Below are 27,326 nucleotides of genomic sequence, written 5' to 3' on the forward strand. Positions count from 1 at the left end.
ACTCCTTCTTCCCCAATAAAACTTGACTCGCCTTCGACTTCACTGTCCCCACCAGCACTTTCTCAACTTCCTCCAACAAACTTTTATTCTCCTCATTCCCGTGGCCCATTCATAGCATACGCCCAAAAAACTGAGCAAGGAAAAACCATCCACCCTCTTGAATTTGGCAAATTCCTATCAAATAGCAAGAATCTTTCAATCAAACCTGGAGGTGTAAAAGCCGAGGGTCGCTTCCGAATCTCCGTCGAATTCCTCTCAGGGCCAGCTGCCAACAGTTTCATCAAAAATATCTTCATTTCATCTAATTCAAAGTTCAAGGCATATATCCCTACTTTCAATGTCACTCGCATGGGCCTGGTCAGAGGTATCTCGACCGATCTGTCCATCGAAGAAATTCTGTCTTCACTTTCAACCCCCCAACACATTGGCAATCCCATAAAAGCCAGGAGGCTAAATTACAAGGACTCCTCTGAGGGTATAATTTCCTGGAAGCCCTCCCAATCTGTCGTTATCACCTTTGAAGGTCAATCTCTTCCCTCCCATATATATTTATTCTTCAACTCATTACCAGTTGAAATGTATACTTATCCCACCACTCAATTTTTCAATTGCTGCCGTTTTGGTCATACCAAAGCTGCATGCAGATCTCAACCCAGATGTTTTAAATGTGGAGAAAACCACGCAGCTGACCAATGTCCTTCTTCCTCCTCACCTAAATGTTTTAACTGCTCAGGCTCACATACAGCTATCAACACATCTTGCCCAGAACAATCTCGCCAAAAAAATATTAAAATTTCTATGGCCTCTCAGAACTTGTCTTTTCTGCAGGCTTCTAAACTATTCCCGCCTGTCAAAAAATCATTTGCTGAGGCTTTATCCAGCAACTCCTCATCCAACCCTCTTCCCTCCACTACAACAACTTCTTCTCGTTCAACTAAATTCACATACAAAAACGCTATCTCTAAACCGGCTCCTGGATACGATCAGCAACAACACAACTCACTGCTCTTAAATCCCAATGGTTCACCTCTTTCAAATGCCACAAATGGGTGTGCAAATAATTATAATCCGTCCTCAATGAACTCTCTTAAACTTTCTGAAAAACTCTCCCAAGACAATTCTTCATTTATCCAAACTCTTATTATGCTTCTAATTGAGCTTATTTCTTCTCAAACTAATCTACCGTCCAACGCTGCTACTATTATTTCCACATTAAAATCATTTATTCAAAATGACTCTTCAGGATGTCAGAATACTTCAGTGGAATAGCCGAAGTGCTATTTCTAACAAATCTGATCTCCTTAACCTATTAAATTCCAACATTATTTCTTTGGCTGCTATCTCGGAGACTTGGTTTACTCCATCCACCCACTTTAATGTGGGAGGGTATTCCTGTCTCCGCGACGACCGCCCGGAAGGTTCGGGCGGCGGTGCTGCCCTTTTTATTAAAAAATCCATATCATTTTCCCCAATAAATAATATCAAACCCCCCAATGCTGACTTCCAAATGGTTGCAGCTAAAATAAAGGACACATCCTTTATTTCAGTCTATCTTCCCCCAACAGCCCACTTCAATAAACAAACTTGGTTGCAAATTGTAAGTCAACTAAGCCCTCCTTTCTTTATATTAGGCGATTTTAATGCCCATTCCCCCGTCTGGGGTTCTGCTTTCTCCGACCGAGATGGTCGAAGTGTGATGAATTTCCTAGATCAATCCAACCTTTTCCTTTTGAATGACGGATCTCCTACTAGGATCTCACGCCCCAGCACAAACCCCAGTGCAGTGGATCTATCGATATGTTCTACTATTCTGGCTTCTCTCTCCTCGTGGGTGGTGTCCCCCGACCCTTGCTCCAGTGATCATTTCCCGATCACCATTACTTATCAAACTTCTTTTCAATCAGACAAGTCTCATATTTCGACAAAAATTAAAACGAAACACACCAAATGGGATGAATTTAACTCTCATATGGACAAGTTCCTATTAAATTCACCCGCCACCGATATATTTTCCGTCAAAGATGATTATAATAACTTCAAATCAATGCTCATAACTGCAATAAATAAATCAAATCCTCCCCCTAAAACTAAATCTCTCAAAAAACTCCCTCCAACTCCCTGGTGGGATGAGGAATGTTCCAAAGTAGTAAGAATTCGGAAAGCTAAATCTCTTTCCTATCGTTACAATATGACTATGGAGAACTATCTTATATACAAAAATGCTGAATCCAATGCCAAAAGGGTATTGAGGTCAAAAAAAAGATCCGGGTGGTACAACTTCTGCAGTTCAGTATCTCCGAACACTCCAATTTCGGAAGTTTGGTCTATGATCCGAAGATTTAGATCCTCCTCCAGTTCACCATCTCCTCGAGCGTCTCATTCTAAATGGATCGATGAATTTTTGGACAAAATTGCCCCCCCTTCTGTACCTAACTTAGATGAAATAACGCCCATCTATAATACTCCTATGTCTAATCATTGGCTAGACTCTCCATTCACCTTAATTGAGCTAAAAAATTGTTTATCAACAGTCAAGGACTCATCTCCAGGCAGAGATGGTATACCTTACAGCATAATCAAAAATAGTAATGATAATGTTCTAAACCACTTCTTAAGCATCTTAAATAAAATCTTCCAGACTGGTATAATGCCTGATGACTGGAGTTGTCAAATAATCATCCCTATTTTAAAAACAAACAAATCACCAAATTCTGGATCCAACTACAGGCCAATCGCTCTTTCATCCACCCTCAGTAAACTTTATAAAAAATTAATTAAAAACCGATTAGAATTTTTCGTCGAGAGTAAACAGCTTCTCTCTCCATCTCAATTTGGATTTAGGAAAAAAAATCCACTCAAGATAACCTTGCCATCATCAGTACTGATATTAATTTATCAATTTCTAAACAGGAAGTTTGTCTTGCCGTCTTTATAGATATAGAAGGCGCCTTTGACAATGTTTCCATCCCAATCTTGAAAAAAAAACTTCTAGGCCTTGGCCTTCCCCCCATGTTTGTACAATCTATTATTAATCTATTTCTAGATAGAAAAATTTTCATTGAACTTCCAGATATTTTTCCTCAAAGTAGGTCTATTTGGAAGGGTTTACCACAAGGCGATGTATTGTCCCCCTTACTGTATAATATATACACATATGATATGCATGTCGCTATTCCCCCACAAGTAAAAGTTATTGAGTTCGCAGATGACATAGCTTTCTTCTTATCATCCAAAATCATCCCTCTCGCCGTCAAATATCTTAACGAAGCCATGAATGCCCTTTGCACATGGCTCACGTTAAATGGTCTTGAACTTTCAATCCAAAAGACTCAGTGTGTCACCTTCTCAAACCGCCATAAAAACCCCCCCGTTCAAATTTTATTTAAAAATTCTCCAATCCCCAACGCTTCTAAAGTAAAATTTTTGGGAGTAACATTTGATAGGAAACTTAAATGGTCGTCCCATATTAATAATTTAGTTACTAAATGCGAAAAAAATTTAAATATCATCAGATCATTATCTGGCGTTTGGTGGGGTGCTCACCCTACTTGCATTAAGTTGCTTTACAACGCACTTATTCGAAGCCATCTTGACTATGCCTGCCCACTTTTTAGTACTGCCTCAAAAAATGTACTTGATAAATTAGACAAAATTCAATCTAAATCTTTGCGAATTATAACTGGAGCGATGCAATCGTCACCCATCAATTCCCTTCAGGTAGAATGTTCTGATCCTCCTCTTTATTTAAGGCGTCAACTATTTGCTGACAAATTTTTTCTGAAATGTTTAAATTCTAAATGTCATCAGGTTATCCCCAGCGTCTCGTTGTTCATTGACTCAACCCATTCATCTACAATCAGAGCTTCAACTAAACCTCTTCCTGACATCTGTAAAAATTTTAAGTCTCTCTCAGAGCTTCACATCATCCAAAATGATCTACTTCCCTTATACAAATTAAAATATAGTCACGTCACCCTATCCCCAACAATAATAGAAGGGATCGGAATCTTTAAAAGTCATTCCAATCTCCCGGCCCGAACTGTCAATAATATGTTCAATGACATTATTTCATCTAAATGGCCCAACTTTTCTCTTCTATTTACTGATGGATCCAAATCTCCCGATTCTCCTAACTGTGGTATAGGTATTAACGTTTACCACAATAATTCTAATGACAGAATATTTCATTCAATTTCAAATCAATTTTCAATATTTTCAGCCGAGTGTATTGCAATAATAGAATCTCTCAAATATATAATAAAAAATAATTTTGAACATTCCCTCGTTCTCTCTGACTCCCTCAGTTCCCTCCAAAAACTTAAATCCAGTCCTCTTCTTCATCCTGATGATCACTTTGTATGCCTTATTCGAGAGATGATAGCCTCCATTCAAAGCTCTGGTAAAACTGTAACTCTGATTTGGATTCCTGGACATGTTGGTATCATGGGTAATGATATTGCGGATGCCTTGGCAAAACAAGGAGCGTCCAACCCTGTTGTTACCCTCGTAAACCACATTCCCCTATCTGACATTTTTTCCATCATCAAAGATAGATCCCGCAATGTTTGGTCGGAGTATTGGCACATTGCTAGTCAATCCAAGGGAGCCTGCTATGCCTCAATACAAAGGACTATTCCATCAAAACCGTGGTTTCAGCAATTCCCTCATTTTTCCAAAAAAGAAATTTCTTCACTCATTCGAATGAGAATCGGACATTGTTCCGTTCCTTCCCATCTTTTTAAAATTCACGTCCTTGACTCCCCAGATTGTACATTCTGTGGTCTAGAAGTGGGAACTTTAGATCACATATTTTTTGGTTGTCCCTCTCTAAACAAATATCCTCTCTTCTATCAAGCCTTATCTAAAATTGCCTCCCCTCCATTCAACATCTCATCTCTTCTAAGTCTGAACTCGACTCCAATTTTCATTATAATTTTGAAATTTGCCCATTTAAATAAAATTAATATTTAAATTCACCTTTCATTTCTCAATAATTTTAAATGATGGCCAAGAACACCCTTGAAGGGTGAAAGCCAGAAATAATAAGAAAAAAAAAAAAACTAAACTAAACCATTAAAACGTCATCCATCTTGACACCGGGACCGAAACGTAATAAAAAAAATTTATCCGTCGTAAGTCCAGAGAAATTTTTTTACGATTGTTTTGTCGATGACAGATAGCTATTTTTTGCAAACTATAAAAATACCACTTAATGCGAAATGAAAAAAAAATTAACTATACAAACGAATTAAAAAGGTTCTGGTTTTAACTATTTCGGATTAAATATATTTTGTATTATATTATAATATACATATTAACTACATATAATTTCATAAAACACAATGTAATCTCGGTTGGAAAAATATATACTGCTTATTATCAGTACATATTAAACTATTATATAAGTTGTCTTAGTTTGCCTTTTGAGAAATTGATTGGGGTTCAATTCTCGGCCAAAACCGAGATATTATATATATATGTATTTTTTACGTAATTTAAATTTTCTTATATACCTACTTATTATCACAGTTATGGGTACCAACTATGATCTTTAATGGCAACTTATCGCATCCAAAGCCTATGACAAAGACAAAAACAAAGAACCAGAGTTTTGGCGTTTAAACGAATTGAAATTTAATATACATAACCTGAAAAATTCCTTAAAACGCAGTCACAAATTTTTAACACTTTCTGCAATTACTTCGCTTTACCCGCGGATACCTTTTACATTATTATACAAAAAATTGTATCCTCAAGTACCATAATAAAAAACAAAATAAAAAAATATCACATCTAGAAAATCCGGGTGAAATTAATGATTTTAAATCATTTGGAAACATAATTGCAATAAAGTAGTTGACATAGTATGTCACCGTTTGATTCGTTAAGTTGTATGAAAATTAAAAATGAAAGGAAATATTAATTTACAAATCAAACATACTTAATTTTAATCGTGTCATTTTTAATGAGGAGGTATAATTTAGTTATGAATTGAAAATATGCATATTATAATAAAACAAATAAAAAACTTTATTCCACTTAATTTTATTTTGACCGTAACCGGTTTCAGCTCGTCAAAGCCATCTTCAGACTGGTACACAAAATTCTTAGTCTACGGTTTATATACACAACATATGGCGGAGGGGGGAGAGGGGTAGTTTATAGGGGGTAGTTTATAGGGGTAAACTACTCCTCTCCCCCCTCCCCCATATGTTGTGTATATAAACCGTAGACTAAGAATTTTGTGTACCAGTCTGAAGATGGCTTTGACGAGCTGAAACCGGTTACGGTCAAAATAAAATTAAGTGGAATAAAGTTTTTTATTTGTTTTATTATAATATATTATAATGGAATTCCACCACGAATTATCGGTCTCAAAAATAGAAATATGAAAATATGCATAATTTTAACTCCTTGTGAGAGAAAATATTCAACGGAAATCATCAATGAGAAATTCAACAGCTTTTAATGTCAAGATGAATAATTAGTTGCGTATTAATCCACGTTGCCCGTTAATGTACAGGAATTAAGATGATGGATCCTTGCTTAATTATAATATTCCGATGGTAGCCTGTCTATATTAGATTAATTATCTGGATAAAATATCCCATTATTGGATTAGTTGCTGGAGCGGACAAAGCCAACATGACAGAAAATTGTTCGTTTATAACTGAATCTTACTAACGCGCATATGAATTTCAGGAGTATGACAGCAACCTTTCTACCACAGATATTATGATGGTAATAAAACCAACTAAATAGCATTTTATTTACGCAGCAACGTTGTAAAGGAATGTTTTTGGGTAGATGTCAAAGTAAGTAGGTTGTATAAAAATGAAGTACCTACACGATCGTTAAATCATAAAAAGATTTTTTTGGAACTATGGCGATTGGGATACTTTTTCAATACACTGAAATTGCTAAAACTGAATGTTTTAAATGAAAATATGCGTAGATTGCGCGATGTGATAAATACAAGAGGTGTTAATTGGAGGGTGGGTAACTGGTTTGAGACTGAAAATGCCCTTGTCACATCTTGTTGTTACAATTGTGTCATGTTGTCGTTGCAATTAATGTTTACCTCATGGAATTCATTATTTAATTCAGTACCGAACAAAAGCACTGTCTGGAGCCAGTGGAGCAATGGCTTTTCCATGTGGGGATGCCATTGCTGTAAGCCATTTGAACTCAACAGATCCACCGACCTCTAGATCCAGAGCCACGGAAAAGAAGCACAAAAGCATTCAATTCAATTCGCATACATTAATATCTCACGTTCTTTTGATTGGTAAACAAATATCTCAAATTCTGTAGTGCAATATTTACATTGTTTTTATGAAAGATAAAATAATATCTCAAGTATTTTTAATGTATTATTTAGGCAAGAAAGATTTTCTAATATTCTTTCTAAAAGCCGTATTTTTCCAAGTTTCACATAAAATAAACTTTAGAGCGAAATGAGATTAAATTCCTTTTTCATTTCTGCATATTCTCCCTTCTTTTTATTTCGAGATAATTACCATAAGAATGAATACATTACGTAACGTTTTACATTATGACCTTACTCGGAAAAATACTTAAGAGAATAATTTCGGTAATTGCATTATTTGTTTATATTTGGATGGTTCAATCACATTATTGATACGTAACTGGATATTCTAAATGATTTTTCTGATGACAGAATAATCTTTTTATTCATAAAACCATCGATATGGCAGAAGACTTAGCTAGCAGAGGATTGAATTTGTGTTATCTAGAAACCCCACTGCATTAGATATCTCGATTGAAATGTTCTTAAATTAGTTTTTATTGAAATAATAAGTATTATGCAATTAATTTTGCAAGGCAGGAGAGGAAATCAGGGCAATGTGTAATAAGTAATAGTAAATATAAAATTGCATGGAAACAGGAATTCAGATTTGGTAATGTGGTGTGGCTAATAATGTAAACTCTGTGTGTGCCAGGGCGCCGGCTGCACCGCCCTTCTGGTGGCCGTGGTGTCCAGAAAGCTGGAGCTGACGCGCGCAGAGAAGCACGTCCACAACTTCATGATGGACACGCAGCTCACGAAACGAGTAAGTTGGGCTTTATCGATCCTAGTAAAGATGTCTCAACTCTGTGTGCTCAGGGGGCCGGATGTACTGCCCTGCTGGTGACCGTGATGTCCCGGAAGCTGGAGCTGACCCGAGCCGAGAAGCACGTCCACAACTTCATGATGGACACGCAGCTTGCCAAACGAGTAAGTTCTCTCCGGGACCGTACCGCTGTGCGCTGTGTGGTCACCTTGTTCATGTTCATTGTTCCTTGATCCTGTTCCCTGTTGACCTTGTAGATACAGATATTGTATGACTTTTAGAATACGATTTGCAAACAATGTACCTACAATGTGGTGGTTTTCTAGTACACTTGCAATATTTAACACAACGCGGCATCCAACCTTCAACGTCCAACAAATAATCATGTTTCAAGCAAAGGGAATTAAAAATCTCACTTTAATATAGTATTATTATAGAATGTATTCTGAAATAACTGTCATTTGGGATGCTGAGCCTTTAATTGTTTCCTTTTACATATTTGGACATCTGAGCAGAAAAAGGCTGTCAATAAAGGTTCGCTGAATTTGGGGAAGCTCATTTTGCCTCCGTATGCCAGACGATCGATCATTTAAGCTGTCGTTATTTAAAAAGTTCATTGAATTTCAGAAATTTTCCATCCAAATCAGAATTGTTAGCAGTTTCATAATTTTGATGGTAACGACAAGACAATCTAAAATCATGCTTAATATTTTTTCATGTCTGTAGGTTGTGTAACTCAGAGCACTTAAACAAAAAAACAATATCGATCAAATAAATTGACTAGCTGCAGGGATGGGTTTCTAATATTCCCGACTCTGAAATCTGGAAATTGGGAGCTTCCGATATTGGGGAGGCAGCCGCAAGGAGAGGATGTTCAACAAAATGCAAAGTTTATGGGGAGAATCGGAACACATATATCAGCTTTAATATCTAATTGTCTTTCTAGGCAAAAATACAAAAGTGCTCATTTCTTGTGCAAACGGAAACACATTCAACTTTTAGTTGCCAAAAATTTAAAATTCAATTCTCTGCTTGAACCGTGCAATTTCAATAGAAAAAGACAATTTATTTTGATTTCAGAATGAAAATATATTATAAACGAAAAACTAAACCATTATATTTTAATTTGAAAACTTCAATAGACTAGAGAAATACTGTTACCATTACGATTTCATCCCAATTTCATAAATATTTTCAAATAGGAAACAAAGAACCTCCTTCGTTGATTTTTCATAGCCGCTTGTCATTCCTTAATTAAATCAGCAGTATTGAGATTTTAAGTGTGAAGCACGCATTTTATATCTATAAGCTTTTTTTGCTAAATAAGTAGTACGATAAGTGTTGTGAGAACATTTGGTGATTAGAATTAACCGTGTGAATGTATTGTCCTTTTAGTTGAAAAACGCCGCGGCCAATGTACTCCGGGAGACGTGGTTGATCTACAAACACACGCGGCTAGTGAAGAGGGTGAACCCGGGGAGGGTCAGAACGCATCAAAGGAAATTTTTACTAGCTATTTATGCGTAAGTTAAAAATCTTCTCCAGTTAAATGTAATACCTGCTGACCTTTCAAAGTGATTAAGTTTAAATTTATGTTAAATATAATAAATGTTAACCTTGCAAAGGGTGGAGTGTAATATTATATTAAATGTAATGCATGCTTACCTTGCAAAGTGTTAACATTTAAATGTATGTTTAATGTAATGGATGTTTACTTTGCAAAGTGCGGAAGTTTTAAATAATCTTAAATGTAATGCATGCTTAACTTGCAAGGTGTGTTTAATGCAACGGATGTTTACCTTGCGAAGTGCGGAAGTGTAAAATCATGTTATATGTAATGCATGCTTACCTTACAAAGTGTTAACGTTTAAATGTATATTTAATGTAATGAATTTACCTTGCAAAGTTTGAAAATTTAAAATTATATTATGTGTAATGAATGCTCACCTTGCCAAGTGTGGAAGTAAATTTATATTCAAACACAATTTGTATTGTACTTTTTACACCACTATAAAAACACGACAATTGAGAGTTTTACTATTTTCAATTAAAAGTATCTCATGAAAACTTCACTGTGATATGTATTATTTATACATACATAATATGTATGTTTCTATAATGAAATAAAATACAAAAATGGAATTAATAATTCAAAGAAGAATTAGAATGGTGACGAGTAAGTGGGTTGAGGGGATGTCGTGGGTTAGCGATCAATCAAGTGTAACTTGACTTTTGGTTGGTTACTCAAAAGAAAACTCTACTAAGAGGTCCATGAGTTCAAGTCTCTTTCGCAACCTATACATTCTTTTTTTTGGCTTTTTTTTATTTTTATTTTTTAGAACACTAAAATTAATGACATAAAAAAGGGTCAATAAGTCCGTTAGACATCGTAAAACATATATGTTATATAATGTTGATTTGTAGGCTTTCATTTAAGTTTAATGCCAATCATCACATCGCGGGCATGTGTCTAGATTTGTGGTCTTAACACACCCAAAAATTTGTAAAAAACACTGAATTACAAGAAAATAAAAATTTAAAAAAAAAATCACCTAAACCTTTGTGGAAGTTCACTGCAAAAATGTGAATCCAACGTGTTATAAAATCTGTCCCCGAAATCATTCCAGACGTTCCAAAAAATTCGTCATCAGCTCACAACAGTCTTGGTTGACTATTTATAATAGTCCTAGCCTGACAATTAATAATTTAAACTATTTAGGCCACTGAAGTGCAGTGTAAATGAAAAAATTCGTATCTCTATTCGATTTGATATCTTAACCCGCAGGGGGCGACAAACAACTTCAACATATAAATAGAAGAACATTTAACATACTTGGAAGTATCATTTTTAAGATTTCAGAACGTAAATGGAAGAGTTGTGTATTCTGTTTGTATTTTTTACAGATTAAGAAAAGTAAAAATGGACCAACGAAAACTAATGGATAATGCCAACACGATAACAGATATGGCAAAGGTAACTCTAATTGTTTCAATTATCAGAAATTACATTACTGTACTCAAATTGCATTGCTTTCTACTATAGCTCTGCAAATCATCCAACACTACGCTAACTAGTACAAAAATAGACTATCAGTACATTGACACGACTGATACGTAAAACGTAGGCCGCATTACGGAGGCATTTAAATGAATCATATTATTTTATCATACCTATTGGTCAATGGTGTATGGTAATTATGTAACGTAGTTCCTTCGTATTGCGGAGGCGTTGCATATTATAATTTATTAACTCACACGTTTTATAGAAAACGTTTCGTTTTTTAAATAAAAAGAGCTTTTATACTAATTTATTAGCAAAACATCGTAATAATTTGTAGTTTGTAGACAGTATTTACATAAATAATTAAATACACCCATGACATCTCCAAGCATAACAATCAATACACACATCATACACGTATACTTCATTTAGAAGATCATGTAAATAGATATACCTAACTATTTGATACTGGATTACAGAAAATAGCACATTAAATAATCGGACACCTGTAAATTACTAGGACATTTTTGTAGATTTTGTTGGTTCTAATATTATTTTTGTAGCACTTTGTACAAACATTTAAAAACTTCTTTGAAGTCAGAAGGGTTTGTTTTTCATGAAAATGGGAAATCGCCCTTAGCAGGGAAACACACCACACTTAGTCACTCTCTGTTTGACAAACTGTACAGAATACACAAAAGCTTGTGGTATGTGCCGCAGAGATGGTTCGACTATGCAATTCAAAGCAGAACCCAATTTTATTTCAGACGCAGAACACGGTGTACGAAATAGTTTCAGATATGAGCTCGAGACAGGATGCAGTGGATGAGAGGTTGACGAGCTTGGAGGAGAAAATGGTCACACTTCAGGTAAAAATATCTGTATTTTTTAAATTTTGTACCTTAATACCTATCATACAGTTTTCACAAAATACTTTTTTCGAAAAATTACATTATAATAGAAAGAACAAAGTACACAAAAAATATCAAAACGAGATACATTTGAAAATAAATTATTCAGTGCCCTTGAGATGATTTCTCACTAAAACGGCGCTATATAAACTAGCCAAAATTATTATTATTGATTTCGCTATGTGATGACTGATTATATTTTTTTCATAAGTTTTTCAAAAAGGTGTTTTTGAAAACTGTACTGTCTTGTCAGATAATTTAAAAAAAAATGTATATCATCTACCATAAGCAGATGTACCAGAATAATAATTATTTTCATTTTTTTTAATTACCCTTAAGGATATGTTGGCACACAAAAGCTTAAATAGAAACCTACTGACCAAATTTATAAAGATTTATGCATTCAATTGGTCCTAAATAAAAATTTTTGTTTTAAAATACTAAAAATAAATGTACTCCGTCAACATACCATATATTTCAAATTTGGAATAGGTTCAATTGTTTGCAAGGAAATAATAAATGTATCGATGATATTTCCCAATAAATGATAATTTAAATAATAATATATGTACAATTTTACCGTCCAAGGTTTCTACCGAATTTGCTCCGCCTTCAACGTCATCACATATTTTAAACTAGTCCAAGCAAAAGCTCGTACGGACGTCGTCAACGTTTGTAATAATAATAATAACATGGAATTTATATAGCGCAGTTTAGTGTCATTTCACTTCAAGTGCGCTTAACTACTCGTATAACAAACTTTAAAAAAATGGTAATTCAGTGTTAATAGTTCTTAAAATTATTCCTACAGTGTGCCTTACCCTTGTATACCCTTGTTTCGTCTTCTTCCTTCTCACGCGTCTTGACGGAAGATACTAGAACGATGACGTCACGTCACGTCAGTTCAGACCTTATAGCACCTTTGAAGCAAAGATCTCCCTCAAACGTTTTGATATTTGCCGATCCTTGGTGGCTCTCACCAATCCGAAGCCTGCAGTCCCCTTCAATTGCAAACCCTTCCGATTTCATTCGGGGACAATGGAATAGATATAACTAACAATAATGTTGCCTGGTTCCTCTAGGAGCGGTTAGACGCCCTGCCCGATCTGGTGGTGAAGTCTTTACAGCAGCAGCAGGAGAGGAACGAGCAACGGCGACACTTCCTGCACCCGGATACGGCTGCCATGTTGTCCGCACCTCCCGTGCAGTCTGCCATCGGACAGTCGCCACATCTTGTGCCGCACACAAGGTTCACAATCTTATAATTTCAAGTTTTTTGGTGACTTAAAAGCCATTTCTATTAATTTGTAGATTTCAATAAAAACGAAAAAAGATATATTTAACCATCAAGTAGGAAAAGTTCCTTCTGATCGCAACATAAATCACAGAAATATAAATAAAAAAATTCACACGATAATATCAAATTATTACAATAAGTAACTGTAATGTTTTCATAAATTGATACTATTTATAACATTTAAAGTAAGCATTTACGCCTGAGAAAGAAAAATAACTAAACGTAACTATTTGTCGCATTTGTCTAGGTTTTATTTGAAATATTCTAATATTCTGTTACGTGCATGCCAATAGGATGTGTAACACACTTAGATGGTTTAGGTAAAGCGTTTTGTCTAAGATTGTGTTTTGAGGAAGTGTCCCTGCTTCTCCCTTACCACCGAAGTGGTAGAGGTACTTACCACAAAGGGTGAGACAAAAATGGCCTTTATAATTTTCGTAAGTATAACCCATGGTAAAGAGAAACAGTTTCAAACCTTGATTAAGTGTTTATCCATTGAAATTATATAAGAGATCATCCAAAAAGTCATTAAAAAGGCACCTATTAACTAATTTCCCCTCGCATAAAGTTATTTGAATACGGCTTTGAAACAAAGATTATTGATTTCCAGCGACCAGTGTTTAAAATGAAGACAGACAGTTTGGAAACACAATAAATGTAAGCCACTTGTCAATAAACTATTCTTTATTAACAACCAAATAAAAAATTACAATGGGTGTGTTCATAATATTACGTCTTACGCACTTTAAACGAATAAGTTGCAAACGTGTGTGTTTTATTTACAGTATCTATATAGCACTCTCTCAAAAACAATGTCTTACTGTTTTTTTTAAGTTTTATGCAAGGCCGGCCCTTTCAGCGATCACTTTTTGAAGTATCATAATTTAGTTCAAGCCATTCATCATCAAATGTGTTTGCTAAAACCTGTCGTTTTGTCATTCTAATTATTTATGCTACTTTTATTTTTGATAATTAGGGATAAAATACTATAAGGACTGCTGACCAGAAGCTGAAACCCTTTCTTGCCGTACGTTTTCGATGTTGCCATCCACTTAAACACCTGTAATAATACACGGACCTAAGCACTGAAAAATATAATTTTATGTTCATTTTGAGAAAATGTTCAATAAATACCTAAGCCAAAAACCAAAATTAAGTTATCAAAACCAGAATTAAATTGGTACGCCTACAATATGATTAGGTCGTAAAATAGTTTAAATAGGGACCTTAGTTTTTAGTACCGATATTTACTAAAAAAGAAGATTAGGTATTTCTTTAAACCCTTTCATATACTTTTACATTTGTTTATTCAATTATTAACGCTTTTTAGGTGCATCTACATAGGAATATAAAAAAAAAAAAAATTCCTACCTTTGAACTGCCCCAGCAAAAATATACTTTTGGTAACTAGTTCTTGAATTGGAAATACACATTTAAAAATTGGTATACACATTTAAAAAGTCACTAAAATTGACAAATAAATCTAACCTCTAAAACGAGCCTACGTAACCCATTTAACCTAGATTTTGTTTAATTACTTGTCATGACTTTATATCACTTTTTAAACTAGTTTTAATTTTGATGAGTTTTCCGCTTACTTCTGAATTTCTGCACTGAAATACATCCCGACTTTCGAAGAGAAAATTTTTGTGATAACAATTTAAAAATAATCAGATCATTTAAAAAGTGTTGTGTGGAGTTCAACAAATTCGCTGGAATACCAATTTAAAACTTAGATTTAACTTAAATTTTCAGACGCGTTGCCCTATTTTATAACAGGTCTTTAAATTGTTAATTACTTTTAGAAATTTGATATGTTCACACATGATAGCCAGTCGCTGTCAAGCACCCCGCAGCTTGTATGTGTATTGTACACTCCCTTGTATGTGTATTGTCTCTCCTTAGCCTGAACTTCACCGACTTCCATTGCCTGAACAGAGGCAGCGCGCCCGGTCCCGCCAGCCCTGCCTACCCATGGCCCTCCAGCCCCGTGCTGCCGCCAGTGGCGCAACGCACGCCGCACCTGGTCCCCGAGGCGCTCACCCCGCCCCGCCCGCCGGCGGACCCGCGCCGTGCTAACCCGCCCAGCTGAGTGGAGGCCATGCATGTCAAGAATGAGCTGCTCTGTTAGGGGGGAAGACGCCGTGGTGCAACTATTAGGAAATACGTGTCGGTTTTGATTTAGTATCAACGTTCTTTATATATCATTTACAAAATAAATACAGCTGATTTACGATTTACTGGGATACGTTAAAATAATACGGTTTTACAGTTTCCTCTGCCAAATGACACCTGTTAAATAATTCTCGGTAATATAGGAAGTAAAATACCTTTTTTATTATAAATATAGTTTTTGCGACGCCTGTCTTACTGGCATGAGTTCACACGTTTGTACGTACGTGTCAAGGTATCATGCACATATAATAAATTCTTCAAGACAAAATTGGAAATATCCAGAAAGCAAATATTCGTGAAGTCTGATTTCTTTATCAATTATGTGAAATTGAATTCTGTAATGGTCTTTAGATGATAATTTAAAACACAAATACATATAATACCACGGATACGTACTAGAGATTAACAATTCCTTGTGATTAAAAATAATATGAATTACTTTGGTTCGGTATTTTGACGCCAAATCGAAAGTTTGTAATATAAGGCTGCGCTGACGCTCCTTTTAATATTGTGACGTAGGATTGTGCAAAATGGTGTAAATTTTACAATTAATTAAATATGGGCTGAGGTTTTTTTATTGTTATTTGAAGTCTTTTAGCCTTTTAAATATCACAGTTCAGCAGATCCCTGTAAAATACGATCCCGGTAAATCGAAAGTAACCCAGTCGTCCGACTGGTTGGTAAGTAATCGACATAAACCAAATGCTGTAAACCCTTCGCAGAAAAATTACACACTGAACTGAGCTACAGACCGTTACCTTACTATAGCAAACTTAATTTACTGCGCAAGGTCTTACAACACTCGGTTTATGCCGATTGCTTACCGACCCGTGGGACGAAGAGCTAGGCTGTATTTTATGATATACATTTTTTATTGTGGTGACACCTAGCGAAATTCAACAAAACTATGTTCTTTAACATTATTAAATTTGGGGAAGAAAAGTTTTCAGTTAAGACGCAAACCCGTTTGAGCGTTAGAAATGATATCTAAAAATGAACCTTATTGCAAAAATTCTGTGAAGGGTAGTGAACTTTGACTAGCGTATCTAATTTATATGTGCCGGTACTTTGTTATAAAAACCAGATTAGGTGAAGAACTCTAAGTTGAAGTTAGTAAAAAACTTATTTTTACAAATTTAATAATTAAAGAAAACATTTTTGACCAATGCTGTTTTCCGTACACTTTTCTGCATATTAGGTTTTCAATAAAACCGGCTCATTTAAATTGGTCGTAAAAAACAAACCGCTCCTACTTCCAGGCGTCAAAAATTCCATACAAATATGTTATTTACTTCAAATCCGAACTAAATGATAAATCGGAATGAAACAAAAATAACCTTTTTTAACTGAAAACATTTAAGTAACTCCTGGCTATTAATTTCCTGAATAAACATTTAAAGTATGATAGTTTTGCGGATACGTCAAGTTTGTTAAATCTTATATGAAAGATTGTTGATGTATTTGAACCACACTGACTACCATATCAATATTTATTATACAATATATCCGAATTATCTGCACTGCGGTTAGCCCCACCCTAATGATTTCATTCTTTGACATTATATTAAATTGACATTTTAACTAACTAAACAAAAGTATAGTGGACTCTTTAATTAACTTAAAAGTGGTGTCAATACATGAGTGAGACTTTTATTAAAATTATTGTGATATTACTTCAGTAATATAATGAACCATTTATACTTTGAAGGGATAAAGTGAACGAAGGTATTGAAATTAATTGTAAGGTGAAATTATAAATTTAAGATTTTTGTTGCGAGTGATCTATATTTATTTTATAAAAAAATGTTATCTGTGATTGGACGATTAACAAACATTATTTACTGAAAATTTTTGACGAGTGGATAAATGTATATAAATGATAAATGTTTTTTTAACTGAAACTGCGGTCCGGAAAATAGAACGACAAAAGTTTGAAAGCATCCACAAAATTGCAAATAATTATTTAAGTTCTTTTCAAATGTCAAACCTTCTTGAATTTTTCCATCGAGGAGATTCCTTTTCTTTTTAAAAGCATTGTAGCTAGTAAAATATATTAAAAACCATGTTATTTTGAAAAATTTTAAAATTTCTAGAAGTATAAAAAGCCTTCAATCCTACTACCTAAAAATTTACTAAATTAGGTAGGAAAAAACACTTTTTTTTCAATTAGATTTTTTATAAATAAATCATTTCTTTTACATTAACAAATAATTATTATTCAGAGTAGGTATGTACTTTTTCAAATATTTATTGATACAATTTAATTACTCCCAACTAATCAGTTATGTGGTAGCGGGTAGCATAAGAAAGCAACGAGTGCTAACAAAACCTTATATATATATATATATTTACACAACCTTCAAAAGGTACCTACTGTTGTTAAATTTTTTAATATTTTAAATCATTTCCTAGAGATGGAGTTACGCGATAAGGGAATTTTTGGAAAGGAAGATGTCCTGGTGGCTTGGGAAAAGATATTTATATGAATTATACTAGAAGATAGTTTACTATAAAACTAGGTATGAATATTTATTTTCTCAACACTTTTTACTTTAGAAAATAAATATCGTAGGTACTTGTATTTTACATTTTGATGTAGGCTTTGTGTAGGAAACTATTCGCAAACTGCCTGTGTTCAATTATTATTCGTATTCAAGCATTTACTTTCAACTTATAAAAAATAATGCCTCCATTCATGGAGTTTTGATCTCTGAAAGAAAAAAACATTTTAAAAGGTTTGAAATAAACCTCGATTGGTACTAATTTTCAAATTTTGTATTTTTAACAAAAATCAAAATCAGTTGTACATTCGAATGTTATGGATGTATGTCAATGCATATGCAAATAATATTACAATGTCTATTTCTGTACCAGGCTTCCAGATATATATTGAAAGTAAAATATTAAATTTACAAATCCACTGATCAAAAATTTAGAGAAGTGTTTATATCTATAAAATAAAATTCTTTTGAAACAATTTCTATAATCCTTATTGTTAACCTTAACAGGGTGACTATTGTATTGTGTGATGATATTTATCAAGAAGGCCTTTGAAAGTTTAATGTATCTCATGTAATAAAGGACCATTGTATTTTTAAATTCCTGTACCAAAATGTATTAAGCTAATTGTATATTCACAATTTTCTAACCGCATTACGTCGATAAATTCTTTTTTTCAACCACTACGTAAGATCTACTACAGTTAATAGATTTTTTAATAACCTCTTTAATATATAAGTCTTAGGAGGAAAATTAAAAGCACTTCATAATAATACTACTTAAATAGTATGTATTATCAAGAGTTAATATTACTTTAAACGATATAATATCGGCCATACTGTTGAACTGTAATAGAGTTTTTGTAGTTCTAGGTACCCATTGATTAAGAATTTATTAATTTGTTTGTGTTTGTAAATTAGTACAATAATGTACCCTTCTTAACTGTTATATGCATAATATGCATAGGAATAACCATGACACCAATATAATTATAAGTACGTTATAGGACAAGAATGGATAATAAAAGTGAATCGTTCAATAATATTTGATCGAAACATTACATAAGATTAATAGTATCAAATGGTTTATTATTTCTTGAAACAAATACAAACCAACAGACCCAGCTAAGATTGAATAGAGGCTTCATTCTCATTGAGATAATATATTTTACCATAGATATGTTCTACTTATGGAACTCAATATTAAGAAAATGTATGTAGGTACCTAATGTTTTTAAAAAAGATACAATTTTAATCTTTTATTGTTTGTAAAAAATATTTAATACAGGATGTCCGGAGGTAAAGTGTACAAAGTTTGTGATGTGATCTTACATGATGGTAGAAGTAAAAAAGAAAATATCCTTTTCCTAAATTCCATTGTTTTTGCATACCGAAGTTAGAGCACTTTCCCTCAGGACACCTTGTAGGTAAGTATATATATATATATATGTAGTCGTCATTTAATGTTATTACTTTTAGGTAGGGTTTTGAAAAGTAAAAACATATTAGTTTGTTAAAAATATTCAATTATCATTATACTTATTACTATTATATCTTCAACCCTAATGGTTTAATCTTTATCCTCAGTAGAAACCTTGTTCGGATACCAAAATTAATTGTTTTATATGAAGATGACTTAAATCCATAAAATTGCATAATTGCTATCGAAATATTACTATAAAATAGACTTCTTAATTTTTTTAAGAGAAGAAGGTAAACTTTAACATTTATCATAGATTTTCATTGAATTTTGTAATAAATTAGAATCGTACATATGTTAAATTCACGTCGTATGTGTAAAGCTCAATCTGAATATAAAAAAATACTTGTATGTTTGTAGAATTTATAGCAAAAGGAGCATTGTTTGATTTAATCTGTTTTTTCATTTTAATAGGGTTTTGGAAAAAAAATTGCACAATTCTGTTTTTTTAGTTTTTAAAATAAAAAAATTAAAATAATATTGTAAGTTGAATAGTTTGTGACTGTCAACTGTCACCGAGTGATTGATTTGAAAGAGGCAGGAGTAGAAACTCGATTGCTTTAAAAATGAAAGCCTTATTTTTAACAAACTTCTATAAAATCGCATATTCTATGAATCTCCTAAAGAAATTAAAGTATCTCATCAGTATAACAATTTCAAAATTATTTAAAATCATCGTAACATCCAACATAATAAACGATATTTATATCTCAATGTACTGCCAAATGTTTATAAAATCATCCTATTTTTTTCATTTGAAATATAACGAAATTATGATACGCGTTGAATCAAATTAACCCAGCCAAAAAATTGTCTAAATACTATAGGAAAAGCACAAACTAATAAAATTCTTTGAATGTACCTACTAAAGAGATATTACATTTATAAAATACATTTTTCAAAACGTATTTAAATTTAAGTCGTAAAAAACTTGCTTCAATAATATAAACTTTAAAAATCTACTCAGATTGATAAAACAGCTAAGATAAATAGCTCTCAAAAGTTTTAAATTAGTTCAACATTAGCTATAAATGTTTAAAATAGAAAGTTATTTACTTTAAATCTAACCCACTGTATTCTTTTACCTAAATAGCTAGCCATAAGTCATGACCAAATTCTTAGATTGTATTTATATTACGAGAACACCTAGATAGGAGTCGTATTCTTAAAATTGATTGCTGAAATTAACCGCTTAGACTTGTGTATATAAAACTAACGAATGACCACTTTACTCAAAAATGCTTATTAAATTATATAAAATTTACATTACTGTACAATTATTGTATATAAATATATCTATCCCCGTTGGAATGGAATTAGATAGTCGTATATTTGGAATTATAATATACTTGTAAATTGTAATAAACATTTTCATAATTCACAAGTAGACACTGTTTTAAAAAAAGGATGATTATTTTTTCCAACCCAACCTACCCAACTTCAAAATTATCACAAATAATTTGAAATATATAACCTGTCCCACCTTTTTCAACTTCTATTTCCACTGGCTTTTTGTCAAATGATACTCGTAGGACGCTTATTAATCTTAAGAAAGTAATGTTACCTTAATATATCGAATAAAATAATACAACTGCTCCGATTTAATTTTTGAATCGCCAAAACCATTGCTATAAAAACATATAATGTAGTTTTCAATAAACCACGATGCTTCAATTAAATTCTCCATACTTATATTGGGAACGATGAGAAATACCCCAAGTTGATGGAAAACAATAATATTTAAGCCCTTTCTCCGTGTAAATCCGTAGAGCAAAAATAGGGAAATAATTTCATCGAGATACCTTCTCACAAACATGTACTCCTGATAATAATTTCTATCTGGATTTCCAGAAGAGTACTAAATTACGTGTAGATATTACATTAAAATACATTATTGATGCCAATTTGGTAGAGATGTATATCACTATAAAACGTACCAGGAGCATATAACACAGAAGAAGTATGAAACGAAATCATTATTTCAACTCTCAACGCTAAAATAGCGCCAAATAGAAGTGTATTTATGAACAATCTACTAAGAGGTCTAGCACGAACGATCGATAAAGCCCTATAGTCCAGTCAAGTTAAACATGAAAAGGGGGTTGTGCTTGCAAAAGGTCCAGTCATTCTGAATTTTTTATATGTTGTAAGAACCTAAACCAGTATTAAAAAAAAAAATTTGCAACTTCGAAAGTGCTGTGCGACCGGCGGTGGACCTAAAAAACCAGGAAATTTTCGGATTTTTTTCAGTTTTTGCTTAATATCTCAGTAAAGGAAGGGTCTGACTGGTATAATTGTCACACATACTTTTAAAGTAGACTAAATTTTCTATAATTTGAAACCAAATTAACCCATTTACGCCTGCCGTGCCCAAACGAGGACGCCTTCAAATCTACCCACCATTTTGTTATTAATGTGGTAAGTTTTGCTAACAGTGCATTATTGTCGAGTTAATTGATGTGTCTTACATTTTATATCAAACATTTTGGATAACACCATTTATAAAAAGTATTTTAGTGTCATAAATAAAGTGAATCTCAGAGTCGCGGTGATTACCAAATGTAAGTATTTTTTTTTATATGTTTACGTTCGTAAATTTTTAATTTTTCTACATAATCTTATTGAACACTTTGTTTACTTTGGAATAAAAATTTGATAAGGTAAAATATATAATTTACTGAACTGTGAACTACTTTTTTTTGTTGGTGTCCCCAAATAGGGACAGTGGGCACATAAAGAGTAAAATATTCTTTTTTTTACAGAGTTTTGACTGCACATATATATGTCACAACGGCAATTTGAAGTAAGCGATAACTATCATGGACTCCAGGAGGCCCTTGATGCTATTATGGCAGAAGAGGACTCAGATGTTGAATTTGATATCGTTGCTCTTCCCCCAGAAACAAGTATCCTCACTGACTAAGAAGAAGGCGATGAAGACAATATTATTACCAATGACATGCCAAGAGATATTCTTGGAAATATTGAAGTTTTTGTAAACAGAAACGAAGAAGATTGGGACAGTTCTGATGAAGAGCCTTTGTCGAATTCCGCTAGAAGGCAACGATGCAATGTTGGGCCCCGTTGGCGTAAATGCGAGCCTAGCTACGATCACATGCCTTTTGATGAGAATAATGTACAACAACGATGCAAAAACCTAATTACTGATCTCAAAGGTAAAAATCCTGTTTCAATTTTTGAGAAGATTTTTGATCAGGAAGTAATCGATATGATTCTTCAATATTCTGATTTGTATGCATCACAAAACAATAAACATGATATCAATATTACCGTTGGTGAGTTGAAAACATTTTTGGGCATTCTATCTCTATCTGGTTATCACATTTTGCCTCGCGAACGTCTATTTTGGTCTTTAGACGAGGACTGTAATGTACCTGTTGTTTCTAAGGCAATGACGAGAAACAGATTTTTAGATATCAAAAAGTACCAACATTTTTGTGATAATACTGTAGCTGCTGAAACATCAGATAAAATGTTCAAGATGCGAACCCTTGCTGAGGTTCTCATGAAGAAATTTATGCAATGGGGAGTGTTTCACACAAATCTGTCAATAGATGAATCCATAGTGAAATATTTTGGACGTCATCCATCGAAACAATTTATTCGAGGTAAGCCTGTACGCTTCGGTTATAAAAATTGGATGCTCGCTAGTGCTGATGGCTACTGCTACAATTTTGATATTTATTGCGGCAAGTCACAAATACCCACCAATGAGCCGTTGAGTATACGAGTTGTGAAAAACCTGTTGAACAAGCTAAACACAGATCCTAGAGACCATGTTGTGTTCTTCGATCATTTTTTCACTAGCTATGCATTGCTGCGGGATTTATGGGAATCTGGCTACAGGAACTGTACGTGAGGGTAGGACCTGCAAATTTCCTCTCACACCCGTCAAGGAGATGAAAAAGAAAAGTCGTGCTGACTTTGACTACCGGTTAAACACAGTCAATAAAATATTGTTTGTTCGCTGGCTGGATAACAGCGTTTGTACAATGGGAACAAACTACGATAATTTTCTTCCGAGCTCAATCGAAAAGAAGAAAATCGATGAAAATATTCCTCAAGTATCTATGAATTACAACAGAGGCATGGACGGTGTCGATCAAGCCGATCAGTCGATTTCAACGTATCGAACTTCAATACGAGGCAAGAAGTGGTGGTGGGTGTTATTTACATACATGTTCGATCTACACATACTTAGTAACGACGTGAAGATGAACCAGCTACAATTTCACCCATCAGCCTTTGTAGTGCTCAATTTACAGTTTGATGGTTTTGGCCACTTTCCGGAGAAGTTGACAAAACAGTTTCGATGCACTATTTGCCATAGTAAGGCACGTTAGGAGTGCAAAAAATGCAAAAAAAACTTTGTGTATTGAAAAACCATCCTTCGAGAAATACCATACTGAATGTGCCCAGTGTCCCCATTTGAGCACGGCACTTTTTTTTCTAGTAAATAAACAAAAATTAAATATTTTTTTTTTATTTTTGTCAAAAAACTCTATTTCCTACTACATAAAATGAATTTATTCTTTTTTCTACGATTACTTTAGTCTTGGGCGTAAATGGGTTAAGCAATACACAGCCATTAGTTTTCAAGATACAGTTCTTCAAAAATAGGCAATATTTTCCAAAAAGTGAAATTTTTTCGAAATGGTCACTTATTTTGTAAAATAATTTCTAAAATACCCATCCTACGTCAAATATTATAGAAAATAAAGTTGTTGTAAATTTAATTAACTTTCATTTGAAACTAAATTAATATCTGTAGACTTAACGGTTCTCTCAAAAATGGCAGATAACCAAAAACAGTCATAAGTGGATTTTGGGTGAAATGCAAATAAACTGTTCTCACGTCTTTTTATGGTTTTATTTATCAAACAGTTAACAGATTTTTGATGAAAAAAAGAAAAGATATTACATCTATCGGGAATTACGTCATCTTCAAACATTGTTTTATATTCCTACATACCAAAATGCTTGTACAAACATCATGGTACCTACTATGAGGACAAATTACATGTACACAAAAAATAAAACTAATATAAATCATGTAGGTATTGTGTCTTGGTTGCCAAATCATATCTTTATTTTTATCTTAGCTGGGAGAGGCGCCCAGTCTGTAGTCGGGTCATCTTCATCGTCCGAGCATTTCAGCTCCACATCCGGGACGTTAATGCAAAATTTGCCACCGCATGACTGACAGAGGACTGAGCAATGGAGCCCAGCCTTTCTACACGAGCAGCTCCCAGAGCATCCTTTATTGCATTTACACGAAATTTTTCGCAAAAGAGCAGGAAGTGCGGGATCCATCGTGGTGGGGATGGGGGTGAGTCCTTGAGAAGACAGCTTCCACCCCCATTCAGTGGGATTCAAGTTGACTCCCCTCCACTTCTGCACTTGGAGGTAGCACCTTGCTGCATGGTGGCCTGCAGCATCTTCCGTCGGTGGCAAACGGGCGAGGTTTATGTTTGTTGAAGTGACAAATGTCTTATACCTCAGGAAATACAAAGTATTCCTCGCGATGTCACCCCCATATAGAGCTACGAAGCACTTGATGCCTGCTTCACTCACGGCTTGTGGGGTAGAGTCTGGCCGAAGGAAGACCTCCACTTGCTCAGCAAGTGGTTCACTCTTGCTCAGAAGTGTTCTGATTTTGGTCTTTCCTTGGCCAAACGGTGCTGAGGTGGTAGAGCACCCGGCAAACGCGTGGGTAAATAGTACCGTTCCTGGTAATTGTCGGGAGTCCTGGTTGTTGTAGGAGGTCGTAGAGTAGTGACAGCAACCAGCTTCACCCTTCGTGCTCTTCTGAAGATAGACGTTTGTCTCTTCAGCGCCTAAACCATTGAGAAGAACGAGCAGGTCGACATCTTCTCCCACTATGACGACCCGATCGGCATCTGCTCTTTTTGATAACGCCATCATGACGATCTCTCGATCAGCATCTTCTTCGGCAACAGCCATTTCTACTCCCTCCTTCTGAAAGGCGTCACAGAGAAGAGTTATAAGGCGTCTCTTATTGTTTTCATTGCCCAATACATGCTCTTGAGCAATTTGAATTACTGTGGATTCATCGAAAGTCAATTCGTAGCTGGAATGAGCTGCGTAGCGCCGGAGTCGTTCCGCTGTTTTGGTGTTTTCTTTTGGTAGCATCTTCGGGGTAGCCGTCAAAAACGATGGAGACGTTCTTCCCAAAGTGGTTTCGGACGTAGGTGGTATAACGCGCCAAAAGTGCTCGAACCGTGCTCTTCCGCTGCCACACGACCTTGTGCAAGAGGTAGCCAACATCCAAAATGACGTGAGTGCTGGCATCTATCGGCGTGTGGCTGGAAAGAGGAGTGAAGGCAGAGTACAGAGTAGATTTTGTGCCCTTGCGCATCCCTTGTTCATTGAACAGAGACATCGGGAACGGGGCCAACTCATACTTGAAGTCATCCTGTAAATCCTGTTCAGATTTCTTTGCAATACACACTCGCTGAAAAATTGTGAGCGGATCCACAGCCACTCTTTTGTTTTTGTCCGGCAGTTTAACGGTTGAGGTGATCGATGCCAGCGTGGTAACTTTATTTTTCCGTTTTATTACTACCTTGTCGTACATTTTCCCCACAATTTTCATTACTCCTTCCGTTCCAACTCTCTGGGCTGTGTGGAAATTAATTTCAGGACCTGCCAGTAAACCACTACTGATAGAAATTAAACTGTCAGTTTTGGGAAATGGAGGGTGGAGAGCAAACCAGTTTTTTAGTTTTTCCACATCACTATTATCTCGGATGATTCGAGAAGGTCTCATGTCTACATGCTGCTCTCCAGTATGACATGATAAGCTGCAAAAACTTTCCAGTTCTTCACAAATGTTCAACATAAACACCATTCCTGTTGTCCACCTTGCCAGAACACTTCCGGAGATTCCTCTTCCTTGGGTCAACCCACCGTAGGTTTTCATGGATCGCATCAGCTTCTGCTCAATTGTTAGGTCTGACCACAACCCAGACCAAAACTTGTCAGACCGGCAAATGGTGAAGGATCCTTTTGTGAACATGTCGTATTCACTTTTATCCATCCGATCTTATAGAGCCATCATATCCTGAAGATAGAGGTGCGCGCTCTTAGCATACAAAAAATGTCCAGCTGCGTGGAAAAAAGGGAGCATCTTGTGGAAAGTGTACAAATGAAGGTTCCAATCACCAGCACGCTCTGCCTGGATGAATAGTTTTATCAAAGTGGTCATACGAAAGTATTGGACCCACAACTGTGATGTTGGACCATTCGCTTTAATTTTCTCCAAGGCACTTTTAAATTTTGCCTTTAGTATTTGGTAGGTATCAATTTCTTCTGCTGATATAGTGAGAGACCTTTCAGTGTCTCGCAGCAATTTTTCAGTCTCGTCTCACTCCTATGGAGTTATGTCAACCTCATAAAAAACAATGCTGGCCAGTGTGAGGTTTGCCAAAATGTGGGCTCGAACAGCTCGTGAATATGCGTGCCCATTCATATGGGTACCCATGGGTATAGGTACTAATGGGTACTTGAAATTTGAAAAAGTCGTAATTATATTATAACCCTAGGATAAACCCACGATGATTAATGGATTTACTTCACAGCACAATAAAACCATAAAAAGACGCGAGAACAGTTTATTTGCATTTCACCCAAAACCCACTTATGACTGTTTTTGGTTATCTACCATTTTTGAGAGAACCGTTTAGTCTACAGATATCAATTTAGTCTCAAATAAAAGCTTATTAAATTTACAACAACTTTATTTCATACAATATTTGACGTGAGATGCGTATTTTAGAAATTATTTTACAAAATAAGTGGCCATTTCGAAAAAATTTCACTTTTTGGAAAAAACTGCCTATTTTTGA

At 34.6% G+C, this 27,326-nt stretch overlaps 1 protein-coding gene across 1 annotated transcript in view; it reads left to right on the plus strand.

The window, feature by feature from the left end:
• SK (small conductance calcium-activated potassium channel) overlaps window positions 1-19,730 on the plus strand; it is a 695,575-nt gene extending 675,845 nt beyond the window's left edge. The window contains exons 13-18 of the mRNA XM_089640922.1: window positions 7,965-8,075; window positions 9,471-9,598; window positions 10,980-11,049; window positions 11,826-11,945; window positions 13,070-13,236; window positions 15,190-19,730. Coding sequence (XP_089497048.1) covers window positions 7,965-8,075; window positions 9,471-9,598; window positions 10,980-11,049; window positions 11,826-11,945; window positions 13,070-13,236; window positions 15,190-15,376 — 783 coding nt within the window. The 3' untranslated portion in view covers window positions 15,377-19,730. The remainder of the gene's footprint in view (window positions 1-7,964; window positions 8,076-9,470; window positions 9,599-10,979; window positions 11,050-11,825; window positions 11,946-13,069; window positions 13,237-15,189) is intronic.
• The last annotated feature ends 7,596 nt before the right edge of the window (window positions 19,731-27,326 follow it).

This window comes from Hesperophylax consimilis, chromosome 2 (assembly GCF_061612785.1).
Source record: "Hesperophylax consimilis isolate HC1 chromosome 2, BYU_Hcon_1.0, whole genome shotgun sequence".
In the NCBI taxonomy this organism is placed as follows: Eukaryota; Metazoa; Arthropoda; class Insecta; order Trichoptera; family Limnephilidae; genus Hesperophylax; species Hesperophylax consimilis.